The sequence below is a fragment of the Camelus bactrianus genome, chromosome 18, assembly GCF_048773025.1.
Source record: "Camelus bactrianus isolate YW-2024 breed Bactrian camel chromosome 18, ASM4877302v1, whole genome shotgun sequence".
In the NCBI taxonomy this organism is placed as follows: domain Eukaryota; kingdom Metazoa; phylum Chordata; class Mammalia; order Artiodactyla; family Camelidae; genus Camelus; species Camelus bactrianus.
Genome location: NC_133556.1, coordinates 5,662,071 through 5,676,750, shown reverse-complemented (window position 1 = coordinate 5,676,750; position 14,680 = coordinate 5,662,071). Strand labels below are relative to the sequence as shown.

Here is a 14,680-nt window from a genome sequence, read left to right as displayed (position 1 = left end):
GTCCTTCTTTAATAAGGACATACTTTTAAACTCCAAACTTAAATAAAGGAATTGTGGCTTTTCCTTGAAAGCGAATCATGTGGCAAAGGGTAAACACATACATTTATGAGCACATGTTAGAATGTTCCGGAATAATGCGTTTGATGCAATTAAGGGTGCCCCAAAGAAGGCAAAATGGAGAAAAGAGGAAGAGCAAGATACTGGGCATGAGGTGATGCTCGGAGTCCCTGGGCCATCAAAGGCTGGAGGAAAGTGATGGCCTGCAGCTCTCCAGGCCTGACTCAGACTGCAGACCTGCACACCTGGTGACCTCGGGGCTCCCTAGGAGAACAAGCTCCCAAAGCTGCACAACAGATGGTTTCAGGACAAGCAGCTCCGCACTGAGACTGTCCCCTTCACCGCAGGGCAGCGCCTCATCTATCCCATGGAAGTTGCCAGAATACTCACCCCCACACTTTCCCATACTTTTTAAAACATTCCTCGTCAAAATCCCAAATACCCTGCAGGAGAAAAAAAACATTAAATTATTAGTTAAAATGTACTGAACCCTACCTCTAATTGGGACAAAAATGACTTGAATGCCATGAAATCAGTCTTAACGTTGTCCACTGGCAAATGGAAGGAAACTCTTATTCAGGGATGTCTTGGGGGAAAGGAGACAAAATAGACGAGATATTTGAAATGGAGCATTTAAGTCATTCCTCGCCTTGTCTGAATACTGAATAAATCCTTGTCTTTCTGAAGTGTTTTGGCTTGTGCATGTGTTCTCTCTAAAATCTCATAGCCCTCTGAGTTTACTCTCCGTGGACATGTAAGAATAATGAAGCTGAGAAAAAGAGTTTCCTCTACACACCTTCAGCTCCTAGTTAAGCTGCCTTTTCATTTATCTCAAGAGCCCTCTCCAGACTTGTAGCAGAGTTAGGAAGTTAAAGACACCAGTGACTTCTGTTAGTCTAGCAGATTTAACTACATCTAAGGCATGTGTGTTGAGTGAGAAACTGAGTGAGCAAACAAATGAATGAGAAAGTGGATTGACTTCTAGTTTTCCAGAGAAGAACGGGAGACACCACAGCTCAGCGAGGGCCAGTGCATACAGAACACGTGCCCTGACTCGGAGATTTGCAGATACTGACCAGTATATATAAATAGATCAACAGCAAGTTTATACTGTAGAGCACAGGGAACTATATTCAATATCTTATAGTAACTTATGGTGAAAAAGAATATGAAAATGAATATATTTATGTTTATGAATGACTGAAGCATTGTGCTGTGCACCAGAAATTGACACAACATTGCAAACTGACTATACTTCAGTAAACAAATATATATACATACAAGAAAAAAACACTTGCCCTGAGTATTCACTTCTGTAACTGTAAAAACAAAACAAACAAACAAAACACTTCTGGTTGCTAAGTTTCTGCTGTGACATTTGATGGTTTAACTGAAAATGAGGGTCCCAGAAGTGTGGGTCTTGGAGTGCATCCACAAAGGACTTCATCTGGGGAAGGCAGAAAGGAAATCGTTGCCTTTTCAGAAGGAACAAAGTTCAAGCAGTTCTTAGGCAGTAATGAGACAATGAGGGCCAAGGAGGGAGAATGAGGATCTGAGGAACAAGCCCCAGGTCTGCGGGAAAGGAAGTCTGAGGCTGAGAGCAGCCTGCACACGAGGCTCTGCCCCTGGACGTCCGGGCACGCTCATGAGCTTCGGCTCAGGGGCCAGGCTCCGGGCTAGGAGGCGTCAGAGCTGGATTAGCATCAAGGCTCTGCTGGAAGTCATAGTCTGTGGCACCTAGTACATTCTGCTCAGTTAAATTAAATTGAGAATAATTTTCTTAAATCATGTTCTTTCTAGTGATTTTGTATAAGTGGTTCTGCCTTGCTTAAAAAAAAAAGACCAAAAAAAAAAAAAACAAAACCCCAGTGCTCACGTAGAGGTTAAATAGCTGAAGTCGAAGACAGCCACCACTCTATCTCGGTTATACTCACTCTTTGCTCAGATTCCCCCGTAAGGCGCTTCCTTTCGGGGCACAGAAGTAAAGCAGAAAGCTCTCGCCCCAGCTCTCAGATCCCCCAGATTGCCATGGGCACAAGAGGTGGATTAGGGCGTGGAGACACCGGCACGGCTCAGCGGTTCTTGAGGGAATTCAGGTGTGTGAAAATTACCCGGCTGTGAAGTTTCGGGCTGCCTTAGAAAGTGAAGTTTCCCAGCCATCCAGGAGGAATGGGAAAAAAAGGTTACTCACAGCTGATGCTACCAACAGCGAAGTCTGACTCCAGTGAACATAGTTTAATGAGCCAAGACTGGGCACCTCCCTCATGCTTTTCTCCTAATACTAAGGGGGCGGTACCTTCCGGGGGATCTGCGTCTGGCAGAAATAAAACCCGCTTCACAGTACTCACAAGATGGAACATCAGGTCCTGTGCTGGACCAGCCAGGGGGCTGGGCTGTCTGCCCGAGGCAAAACCTGGGGCTCCTACAGCTGACAATGAGCACGTGCTGCGTAGGCCCACGGTGGCATGTAGGAAGTGTGAAACCTCAGGACTTCCTCCTTTTATGATGGCACTCAGCTGGGATTTGCAACCGTGAGAAGCAAAAGAGGAGGTTCAAACAACACTCACCTTTTTGTAAGCTAGAACATTTCCAAAAACGGGCAGAGGCTTTGGCCCAGGAATCCCCAGCTTCTTAAATACTCCGTGTGAGTACGTCCCATAGCTGTAAAGTGAAAGAGAGAACCCGGTCACAGGGACTGTGGGACAGGTGGGAGGCTGGCCAGTCACTGACTCAGAGCTGGGTCACTGACCTAGGAAGTCACATGTAGGTGATAAATAAAAGCAGCGACTCCAAAAGCAATCATCACATTCACTGATCGTCTCCTTTCCCACCTCCACTGTGAGACCCGCAAAAGCTACTGATGAGTAGCTAAAAGCAGCTGAAGTCTTCAGGGTCCCCATCCCAGAGAGAATACTTGCTAAATATTTTGAATTTGAGTGCTCCTGGGAGGTTCAGGCTGAAATCCTTTGCGAGAATTACTCATGTTTATTAGTAACTTGACTCAGTCGTGATTTCCAGATTCTTCTTCTAGGTAGAATGGGGGAAACTTTTGTAGCACCCAAATCTTTAGCAATTTCCCGTCTGTTAACTGATCTTCAAAACACATAGGGAAAGGGAGAAATGATTAGTTCCCCAAGTTCGAGTTTACAAAGATTATGAACCTGGACAGTTACTCACAGATAGAGGAGCGCCAGGCTGGTAGCCAGGAGAACCCACGTTTCCATGGAAAAGCTTGGGATCAGGTCCATGGCCACTGTCCTCCGTGACTCCCTCCTCCGAGTTCCCTCGCCGCTTTGTGCGCTGCTCTTCGCCTGTGAGCGTGGAGCTCCCCGTCCTGCCCGTGGAGATGCAGCGAGGCTGGAGGGTTTATGTGCTGGGAAGGGGGTGGGACTGGAGCTGCAGCCAGTAGGAGGAACACCTGTGCTCTACGTGCAGGCGCTCACTCGGCCGTAAGTTGGCAACGCATCTTGGACACTCTAGTTTTGGCCTCCTTTGTGTTCGTATTCTGTAGGAATTCAATAACTACTCAATTAATGTCAGCAGAGACACTCACAAAAGCCGCTGACCGTATCTTCTCTAACTTGCTTCTCCTTAACTGCCCTCATTTGGAAATGCTTGAAATTCTTCCAACAAGGTGAGTCTACAGATCTTTATCCATGCAGTTTCCCCTACCTCGAAGCCCCGTGTTCCCTCTGTATGTCCCCTGCTCATCCTTCAGATGCCGTCTCAGACAGAGCTCTCTGCTTTAGAGTCTTTCCGAGCCGACCTTCTTGATCAGGTATAACCACTTCTGGCAAACTTCCGTCGCCTGCACACAATCTATTATCTCCAGCACCATGGTTGGTTTCCTCACCTAGTTCCCTCACCAGATTGAGAACCTGGGCACAGCCTGGCTATTAGTCACCACCATATCCCTGGAACCAAGTAGAGTGCTTTCTGCAGAGTGGGGATGAGAAAGGTTTGTGGAATTGAGTTGGTCGAGGTAGGACCTCTAGGCCACTGTATGTCCTTTGCAAGTGGCTCTTTGGTGACCACTGGACTGTTAGTACAACAAGAGGGCCTGGCTGGACCCTGGCCACCATCACTGCACATGCAGGATGACCCATCAGATTCTGCTGACAAGAGGCCCTTGAAGGAGAGGCGGGACATGGACCAGGGGGTGATGGCTGCACCAGGGGATATCAATTCAGGCTGTCTCACCTCAAGGCCCTGCAGGAGACAGCAAGTTAGACAGGTTATTGACCAGAGAATGGCCTCTGTCTCTGGAAAGGCTACAAGTCCGAGATCAATGGGCATAAAGAGAGCAGAGAGGAGAAAGCAGCCTGATGGTCAAGTGGACCCCAACCACCTTATCTACCAATGATGAGGTACACAATACACACAGGACTCCAAAAGGATATCAGGAAGTTCCTATGGGGCTGAGTGGGGTCAGAGCAGACAGCTTCCAACCTGTTGACAAGTAGGGAAGGTTTTAATGGGTATGACGATCTGGTAACGCAGAGACCTACAGTGGAACTTGGTGTCATCTGTGAGCCCACACCCCACTCCTGATGAGAGACACATGTGGGTTAAAGGTCTGGAAATTCCATGGCCTCATTTTCATCCCTCTGACCCATGAACTGTATCTGCTTCGTCTGGGAAACCATGAGCTGTGGAAGAAAGAAAATGTGGAACTTTTTTTACAATTTATTATTAATTTTTATCTCAAAAATTGTTAATCTCAAGAGAAACACAAGACATTTAAGCTTTTTGTGTGCTTCCTTCTCTCTTCATGCTTTGTCACTTTCAGTCCTTCTGCAGGATGAGATATTCACCTCTTACCAACTCTTTCCATTCCTCTGGTCTGAAAGTCCCTGGAGCTGCCTGACACCAGCCTGAGTGGGTAGATGTCGCATTGGTAAAATGCATTAGGTCCCAACTATCTCACCTGCCCTCTGATATTTCCTTGGGAGATTGTCATGGAGCATGACATTTCTACCATCATAGTCTGTCAACTTTGGTTTCAATCTTTCTCCAGGAGGCACCTGTTACAATCCTGCCACTGGAACAGTGTATGAAGACATCTGTTCACCAGTCCACTGTTTCAAGGCCAAGTGGGTGAATGTCAGGTGTAGGTGATGTGCTAGGCTGTGGATTAGAAGCCAGACAGTCCCTCCATTGGGAGCAGCCTCCCTGTGGAGGGAGTGAGACACACAACCATGCCACGTATGTGGGATATGTGTGGAATGTCTGGGATAATGGAGCCCTACAGAAGCATAATGAAGGAGACAATTGGCTGCAAGCTTGAACACCAACAAAGGACAGACCTGAGAAGCAGGAAGATGACCCCCAGAGAGGTAGGATAGAACATCCCAGGAATTCTGGTATGGCTTTGCACCATCTTGGTGACTTCTCTGGGCGCTATTAGATAGAATCGTGCTACAATCTCCAGTTTACAGATGTAGAAAGTGAGGGTCAGTAAGTGCAAGTGGCTTCCCAACTACTGATCTCAACAACGTGTTATAAATGAGCCAACACGAGATAGATGGCAAGTCTGCTCTGAAATGCTAATAGTCAGTGTTTGTCATTGCACGGTAAGGGTCATTCTGGGAAATACTGAGTCCCGAGACTGCAAACTGGTTAGCAATTGGTTAAAATAACGGATTCCTATCTTGATGGCTACCCCCACCCAGGAGCTCCCCCATAGATCTCCACAAGTAAAGGCTCCATCACCCCTCGTCAGGAACGATGGCTGGTGCAGGTCATCAGAACACTCGGGGTCTTGTGTACAGTCTCTCTCTACACTGCAGACCGAGGGGTACACAAAATACACACAACAGGGAAAGATTAGGGTGTCATTTGTAACTGCTGACACCTTAATTCACTCAACTAAACCCATTTCTTCTTCTTCATGGAAACCAAGCCCTTGTGGAAACTATAAGGCTTTTCTCTTCCTCCAAAACAGGTAATCAGCTGTGATGATTATGAACTAAGTCTGGTATGACCATCACCCACCGTCCTCACCACAGGGCTGCTTGGCATCTATCCTAATGGCAATAGGCTAGTCCCATGTATTTCCTGGGAATAAAATGCGGTCAGTACCACGTCCTAACAAATGCATAATGGTCTTGCTCTAGAAGGGGAAATCATGGAAGGCATTATCTTTGTGTCCCTTCATTCCACGGCAGGGAACACCTAACGAGAGAAGTCTGACATACTAAGACTGTGAAGAAAGATACTGTGTTCCTGACCCGCCCTCCTGGCTCCCCACCACCCACACACAACACTCCATATTTATCATCTATTCATTTGTGTACTAGGAGATCATCATGTACTTTCAAAGCCTGTTTCTCAATATTTAGGGCACAAATATGACTAAGACTCAGACATTATGCAGGTTGAAGACAAAGACAAATAAACTGATAATTATAGTATAGCCAAGGTAAACTAAGTATATGGACCCAGTGTTCTCACCAAGTGTAAACGGCTTACTTTGTTTCTCAGACCACAGCAATCAAAGTTGAAAATCAGGTAACACTCATGGTGTTGTGGAAAAATGTGTTACAGCTCAGTGTCACAGCTCAGTTGTGACACCAACCTGGATCCCAGCAAGAGAGCACGCAGCACTCAGAGCATTGGGGAACTCAGGTGTATTAAGCCAGCAGGCTGAGAAAAGTTAACACTCTAAGCTCTGGACCCTGCCTGTAAGTTTACACAGGCCTTTATAGGCTGCCAGTTTAACCTTTGCAACACCATATACAAATAAAGTATAACAAAAGTTGACCAACTAGGAACAAGCTTTGTAGAAATAGGCCAATCATGAGTGAGAGAAATAACCAATCAGGAGTGAGAGAAATAACCAATGAGTGGTGAGCTCCATGCAAATGAAGTACTACAAATGGACCAATCAGAAGTAAGGGAAGTGGACCAATCATAAGTGAGAGTAATAATGAAGTCGGAATGAAGGAAATAATCAATCAGAAGGGAGCTGAGGGAACCAATAGAATTTTAGCAGTAAGTAAGCCATTTCAGAGGCAAAAAGTGACATAGATCCTCTGGTCTGGGGAACCGGATGATGCTGTCAGGAGAGTTTGACCCAGCTTGGGAGTCCCGCCGGTCTTTTCATGGGGCTTCCCGCCTCAAGTGAAGCATTAGGCTCAGCATCAGTACAGGTGAACCGGGTGTCAGGGACTGAGGGATGCAGGATGCACTACCAATTTGCTATTCCCATCCTTCTCTATTGTTAGCCCAAGTGACTCCTCTTCTGGGAAGCCTGTCGGGATTTCCACTGGCTGAAAGAATTGCTCACGATACGGGGAGGTAGTATTGGTCAGGAATGATTTGTGTGTTAGATTCAAATTTCACAGATCACAATCTGACGTGTGCAAACAATGAAAGCAAGATTATGTTAAGTCTGCCCCCATGCCCTCCTTGTTCTCAGTAGGGCAACATTTGACTATGCCATTTTGGAATAACAGCGGGTCTCAAAGTGTGGGTAGCTGGGGGAGGGGAGCAGCCAAAATTTCAGGGGCTTCTGGTTCCAAGGGTGGGGAGATAGTGACAGGACATTGTGTCTTGGCCTGAGAGGAGGTAGGCACCTCAACCCAGTGTCGCTGTATGTTGGATGGGATCTATGCCTGCTGTGTTCAGTCCATGTGCCAAGAACTAATTATAAAGAAAGCCAAATCCTTGCGCTCATGAAGCCCACACTTAAAGGGGAGAGAGACATAAACAAATAACTTCACAAATCAATTTCAGTTACATGTCAGGACGTGTGTTATGAAGTAGAAGAACCCCCTTGCTTAAGCTTCCTTAGCATTGATATAGTTCCCTTTTCTTCCTTTTCCTTCTGTTCCCCTTGAAAAATATGAAGGCAACAGAATCAACAGAACTTGATCACTGGAAGTGTGTGAGCCTGGGCATCGCTGGGTCTGTGTCCTCATCTGTCCATGATGGAAATTGATCGGGATTGATGCAGAAAAACCTTATTCCAACCGCAAGACCCCCTCACTGCCTGCCCCTTTCAGCCTCTGTGTCCCTCGAGGATTTTCTAAACTCTTTCTGCATAATTCTCTGTCCCTCCGATGTCATTCAGGTCCCCTAGTCCCCCAGCCCTGTCAAGAACTGAGAGTTCCTGAGGGCAAGATGGAGAGCCAAGATGCAATAGGATGGACCCATTTAGGACCTGAGCTCTGGATTCTAGAGTGGTTTCTCATCTGAGACTGCACAGAGAGGGGCGCACAGAACACAGATACACAGACACACACAGACACACAGACACACACACAGACACACACACAGACACACACACAGACACACACACACACACACACATAGAGCAAGACCTATCCTCGGGAAAGGAGAGCTAATATTTTTTGTTCTGAGTACTTGGCCTGCATTAAGATACTCAGTCCGCCCAACAATCCTATGAGATAGGTCTTGTTACGACGCCTCCTATACAAATAAGCTAGCTGGGACCCAGAAAGTTAAGCGACTGTTCAAGGGTACATTACTAATTACTATCAGAGCTGGGATTCAAATTTAGATCTTCTAAGTTGAGAGCCCAAGGTCTTACCTTAATCCAGGCTCAGCCCTGCCCAAGCATTTAGTGGGAAAGCCCAGGCCTTTTGAGGTGGCAGTGACCAGGGCTTTGCCCCCACCCAGAGACAAGATGAGGCGCGTCCGCACGCCCCTCAGGGAGGGCTGGGGTGGGGTCGGGGGTGTCCCTTCTGGCCCCCGCACAGCCCATCGCGCAGAAAGCCCCCTGTGCCCTGAGGCGGAAGCGCTTCCTTAGACTTTACAGCAAAGGGAGGAGGAGGCGGGCGCCCTCAGGGACGCTCACTTCCTGCTCCACTGCAGAGTGTGTCCCTCCTGATGACCTAGCCACGGACCTCTCCACCACATGGTAGGCTTTATAAAGTGCTTTTAATGGATTCTTAGAAAATCTCTGTGAGATAAAACATGTTGGAATCATTTTATTCCCACTTGACAGGTGTCGAAACAGAAGCTCAGGGTAAGGAAGAGTCCTGCCCAAGCAAATAAACCATGAATCCGGATCACACAGCCGGATCTTGTGATTCTGAATTGTTTCTGTGGCGTGTTTATGTTTAGATTCAAGGGGCCTCCTGAAACAACTCTGCAGGCTGCGTCAGCCTCACGTGGGACAGATATGTCTTTGCACATAGCTGGGTATGACCCAAAATGAGATGCACATCCTTCTAAATTAGGTACTTGCTGAACTTTCGGTGCTGCCGTTAGAGGATAATGCAGGTGATTTGGACGTGTCACAGTCAGAGTCCTTTGGGTTTCCAGGAAAGCGGACAGTAAAAGGTGATGAAAACAGAAAGGGCAAGAGGAATCAGAGAACAGAGGCAAATATTAGAAGACCACGTGGAAGGGAATTAATAAAACAGGAAGTGTAAGATGAAGGAAGAAGAGCGAGTGTGTTGGGTGTGCTGGAGAGGAGAGGCAGCGCGCCGGCCTGTCCTCATCGCTGCAGTGGCTTCCTAACAAGTGGCCTCATCCAGGCAATTCCCCTCTTAAGCCACACGACAGATGCGGGTAAAATGTGGATCCTTTAACGTTCCCCTGTTGCTCAAATGCCTACAACCACTCCCATCATCCCCAAGAGAAAATCTAAACGCCTCAGGTTAGCAACTCAAGACCCGTCTTCACCTGGCCACCTTCAACGTGTTCTGACCCATTTCCTCATCCATTTGGCCCGAAGGAGGGAAGGGGAGAGGGCATTTCAGGCTGTGAGAATTGTGCAGCTGACTGCCATGATCACTGCTGAGTGTATTTCTCATCTCTTGGCTGCAAAACACAGTGTCTAAATGAAGCCAACTTTCTTACTGCTAATACAGGAGGGAGTGGATCAGAGAGCAAGCTAGGGACACTCTGCTTCTAGGGTCAGTGTCATTTAGCACATTCACAATGTCGTGCCACCAACACCTCCGTGTAGTTCCAAAATATTTCCATTAAGCACTTCCTCTCCACTCTGTCCTGTCCCCAGGCCCGGACGACCACCCACGCACGTTTCCTCTTTATGCAGTTGCTGACTCTGGATGTCCCACAGAAACGGGGTCCTGTAATATGTAGCCTCTTGTGTCTGGATTCTTTCACTGACACGTGTCTGAGGTTCATCCCTTTTGCGTCACGTGTCAGTACTTCACTCCTTTGGTGGCTGAATACTATGCTATTTGTTGATGAAAAAATTAATCTAATGGTCAGTGTAAGAAGAAGTAGAGAATTGCTTTTCAAGCCCATTGGAGGATTAGAACCCAGGAGACAAGCTTTCACAAAGCTCTAAGGACTGTTCCACCCATTAGAGGTCAAAGCTCAAGTTAAGTAAGTTTTTGAGTCAAGGACTCGTACTTCAGATAAGCTACCGACAGTTTCGACAGCCCAGATCTGGACATTGTGACCTCTTACAAAACTCGAAGGAGTGTTGTCCCCTGAGGAGTTACCTTGGGAAAAGTGTTGCTGACATCAAGCAGGCACTCCTGTCTTCTCAGGAGGTCTGGCTGACGCAGACGCACAATGTACACCAAAGGGGGGCGGGCGGCCCTGATGGCAGAGAGAGAATTTAATGTATGAAAAACATTTTTCTTGCTTTGTCTTGAAAGTAAGTTTGTTTCATCACATGCTGTGGGTGGATCTACAGTGTGTTTACCGGGTCCTCTGCTGATTTTCCTTGTTTCCACCCTTTTGCTCTCGTGAATGGTGCTGCTATGAGCCCACAGGTTCGTGTATTTGTTTGAAAACCTGTTTTCATTTCTCCCGAGTACCTACCCAGGGGCGCAGCTGCCGGCTCAGACGGGGACGCTGCGCTTCCCGGTCCGGTCCGGCCAGACGTTTCCCTCAGTGTCTGCGCCGCGTGCACCGCCGCCGGCAATGAACGAGCCTTCCAATCTCTACACGTTCTCGCCCTCTTTTGCTTTTTACCTTGTATTCTTTTTTATAGGCATCCTAGTGGTTGTGCTGCAGTAAAATTTCTAAAAAATCTGACTTTTTGTAACCACAAAGTCAAAAAAGTCAAAATGGTTAAGAATCTAAGAATTTGCCAGAGACAGAGGGGGACAAGCAAAGCGCCTGGCTGGGAACCTGGCCCAGGTGGCCCCTGAGCTGTCTTTGGACTCCAGGGACGTCTGTGCTCCGTGCTGTGCAGACAGCTGGCTAGGGAGCTGGCTGGCCCACGGACTGTGACCGACACGCCGGCCCCGGGTGAGGGATTGAAACCCTGTCAGCCTCAGCTGTCTGATCTATAGACTGAGCGTTAGTAGCTGTGTCCTCCCCTCCTAAAGGAGCCCAGAGCAGACCAGACCAGACCCAGGTCGATGACCGGAGGGGCTTGAAGCCTGGATCTGCACGTCGGCCTCCTGGTGGCTTTGCGTGAGGACCCTCAGCAGGCCCTCAGGAAATGTTCACTCATAGGAGCTCATAAACAGTTCACCTGGTGCTAAAAAGGACAAGCATTAGACAGCAGTGACAAGTTAGAGGGAAAAAAGTGACAGTGAATATATGTATGTTCATGTATAACTGAAAAGTTGTGCTCTACACTGGAATTTGACACAACATTGTGAAATGATTATAACTCAATAAAACATGGTAAAAAAAGAACAAGCTATGGGCTGTACGTTTTGTTAGCAAGAGGAGGAGACATGAGTTCACGCTGAAGTGAAACATAATGAAAAGGCCAGGAGTCCGCTGAGCGCGGACTCTGTTTTTTTCTGCTACTGGTTGTGCTGAAATGGATCTTTTTACTGCCTCCTGCGTGCGGAGGCCCTGACTCATAAGTGTTTAGAACTTACTTTCTGGGATCCTCATGGGGGCGGTGGTGTCTGGCCAGCTGTGTGAGCTCGGGGCCCCCACCCCCAACATTTCCCACCCTTGCAGGACCTCATATCCCCCTGGGTTGAATTGCTTCCTCTCCCCTCCTCCTGCCCTGGGGCAAAAATCGTTTCTAAAAAGTTCCCTAGTTGAGGCCACTGTAAGCAGAGAAAAGACAATCACAAAGGAACAAAACACAGGAGTAAGGAGAGCTCTTCCCGCCCTTCAGACACAGGGTCTTTACAACATTCCGTCAGGGCTACTGGAAACCTAGGCCTAGGCTCCACATTCAGCCCCAGTTACTGGGAGCACTGGCTGCTACCAAAGAGAGGCTGCCCCATTCTCCGGAGAAGCTCCCTGGGCCAAACTAAAGCCACTGCCCCTGGGAGCTTGCGCCTCCTGGGGGATGGGACGGCCAGTCTGTGCGTGACTGATGGGGTACAAAGCTGGCGCCTGCCTCAAACCGGGACCCCCTCTGTAGGACAATGCTCCACAGAGAGCACAGCGCCACTCACCTTTTCTTCCTGCCTTCCCCAGCTCCCCGCACTCCCTTCTCCAGAGAGCACCCTCTCCGTAAACCATTTGTGCCCGAACCCCTGTCTCGGGCTGTGCTTTTAGGGAACCTAAGTCAGGGGCTGAGCCAGAGTTAATTTGTGCACAGTGGCATTCAGCCGAGTGGCATACAGGTCCTTAAATTCAGCCCAAACTCTGTGATCTAAGCTATGCAAAGTTTAGGGGAGCTTGCCCTCAATTGCCAAAAGCCACTGATTAGTGTAGACTCAGCCCTGGAAGGTGCTGGGGTTTGAAACCCAGGACTCCATCTTCAGAGCCCCTCACCTCTCAGTCACAGTGTGATGTCACCTCCTTATATCAAAATAAAGAAGTCTAGGGTAGAGTTGAGGAGAGCTGTATAAGCCAAAAGGTGCCTTTGTGACCCCACCAAATAATCACAAATTTACTGAAGAGTCTGTTCAAAGAACTATCTTCCTGACCCATGTCAGAAAACTGCCAACCTGGTATTTCACACCCCCCGTCTCACCCACAAACGGTGATGTGCCGGCACATGACCATAGCACGACCTCCAAGTCAGGAAGTTCACGCAGACACATGACTGCCATCAGACCTCAGAGCCCCCAGTTCCCCACCTGTCCCCACCATGTCCTTATCGCAGAAGGACCCAGCCCATGAGTCACCTTTAGATGTCCCCTCTCCGGCGTCTCCTTCATCTGGAACATTGTCAGCCCGGCTTTGCCTTCATGAGCTTCATGCTTTCATAGACGAGAAAGCAGTAACAGACCAGGAGTAGAATATTCCTCAGTTTGGGTTTGTCCATCTTCTTTTCAGGATTTCTCTCGGGTTTGCCTCCTTGGCAGAAATGTCACACAGGTGAAGCGATTTCTTCTCACCTCATCCTGTCACTGCGCCCTCGACGTGTGATCAGTTAATCCATCCCATTTCTGGTTAGGCTTTGAAAGCATCTTTCTCCCCTCTGAAGCCAGCCCTTCCCCCCTGTAACTAATGGGCATTTTGAGCAACACTACTTTGAAGCTATGCGAGTATCCTCATCAAACTGCAATTTACCCATTTATTTATATTTGTTTGTGTGTTCTCATGTTTTTCTGTTTTCTTGAATGGCTTATAATCTCTTACTTTCCAAATTTATTATGATGGTCAGCTTGTCCTTGATTTGGTCAGTGGCGATCCATCAGGCTAGCTTTTGCGTCCTTTTGACAAGTCCACCTCAATCTTCACATTTCCTCGTTTTCTAGCCCAAGATGTTCCAGGATCATGATGTACTTTCCCAGACCTGGAATCAGCCATTTCTCTAAGAAGATCTGGTTTCTTTCAGTGGAAAATGATGTTTACAAACCAAGGTCTGGGCACGAGATATGCTTATTGCTATTGGGGTGTCACTGTTTCTAAACTGTATCAGTGGAGAGAAGTGGGTAATACGTGTTTTTATAGCTACACAAACACACACACATACCCATCTATCTGTATCTGTATCTATCTATCCACCTGTCTGTCTACCATCTGTCTGTCTATATCATCTCTTCTGCTATCATCTGTCTACCGAGAAAAGCATGGATTTACACAGATACATCCCATTCCAGTCTTTGACTCCACAGGCTTTATTCTGGTTTTCTCCCTCTCTACATAAGTGACTCCCTTCTCCAACAGTGAGAATTCTGGCCTCCATCATCCTGTATATATTTACTTCCTTGATCAACCTAATCCACGATTCATCCCTTTCCACACATGGATGCCCCCCTCACCATAATCGGGATCTCCACCCTGGTATTTAGGCTCTGGCTGCTGTTGCAGGCCACCCATCTGAGTGGGTGCTGCGGGTCCCCACAGCCATGCCAGGCTGCCATCCCTGTGGACACCCTGCCCTCCCTACTTGGTCTCTGATTTGGAGCCCCTGTGCCTGCATTCTCTGCTCTGCCCTGCAGCGCATGCCTGCCCACCTCCATGCCCCACCTGCTGGTTTTAGACTGGACTATCCAGGAAGGGGAGGTGACGTGGGGGAAGGAGAGCGGAGGAAAGACGTAGAAGAGGGAAAGGAGGAGCTCTGTGCAGCTTCCGATACCAAGTGAAACTGACCAGTGCCTGTAGTCTTTCTGCCCAGTCAGTTGACCAATCAACCATCTTCTATACCACGTTCATTTTGTTAAGACAGATGGGAATTGAGGGTGGAATACAAAGTGGTATGAAAAATATTTGCTCCAAAAAAGGTAGATTTAAACTATGAACATACTTTCTAAGCAGTGGATGAAGTCCCAGTGGATTAACACTTACTATTTAATATATC

The 14,680-nt window shown here is 47.8% G+C and overlaps 1 protein-coding gene across 1 annotated transcript in view; it reads right to left on the bottom strand.

Moving 5' to 3' along the window:
• LOC105077037 (cytochrome P450 3A24-like) overlaps positions 1 to 14,654 on the bottom strand; it is a 44,521-nt gene extending 29,867 nt beyond the window's left edge. Inside the window, exons 1-3 of the mRNA XM_074345749.1 lie at positions 3,235 to 14,654; positions 2,625 to 2,718; positions 448 to 500 (exon numbers count right to left, since the gene is read on the bottom strand). Of these exons, the coding sequence (XP_074201850.1) occupies positions 448 to 500; positions 2,625 to 2,718; positions 3,235 to 3,305 (218 nt within the window). The 5' untranslated portion in view covers positions 3,306 to 14,654. The remainder of the gene's footprint in view (positions 1 to 447; positions 501 to 2,624; positions 2,719 to 3,234) is intronic.
• Between the last annotated feature and the right edge of the window lie 26 nt (positions 14,655 to 14,680).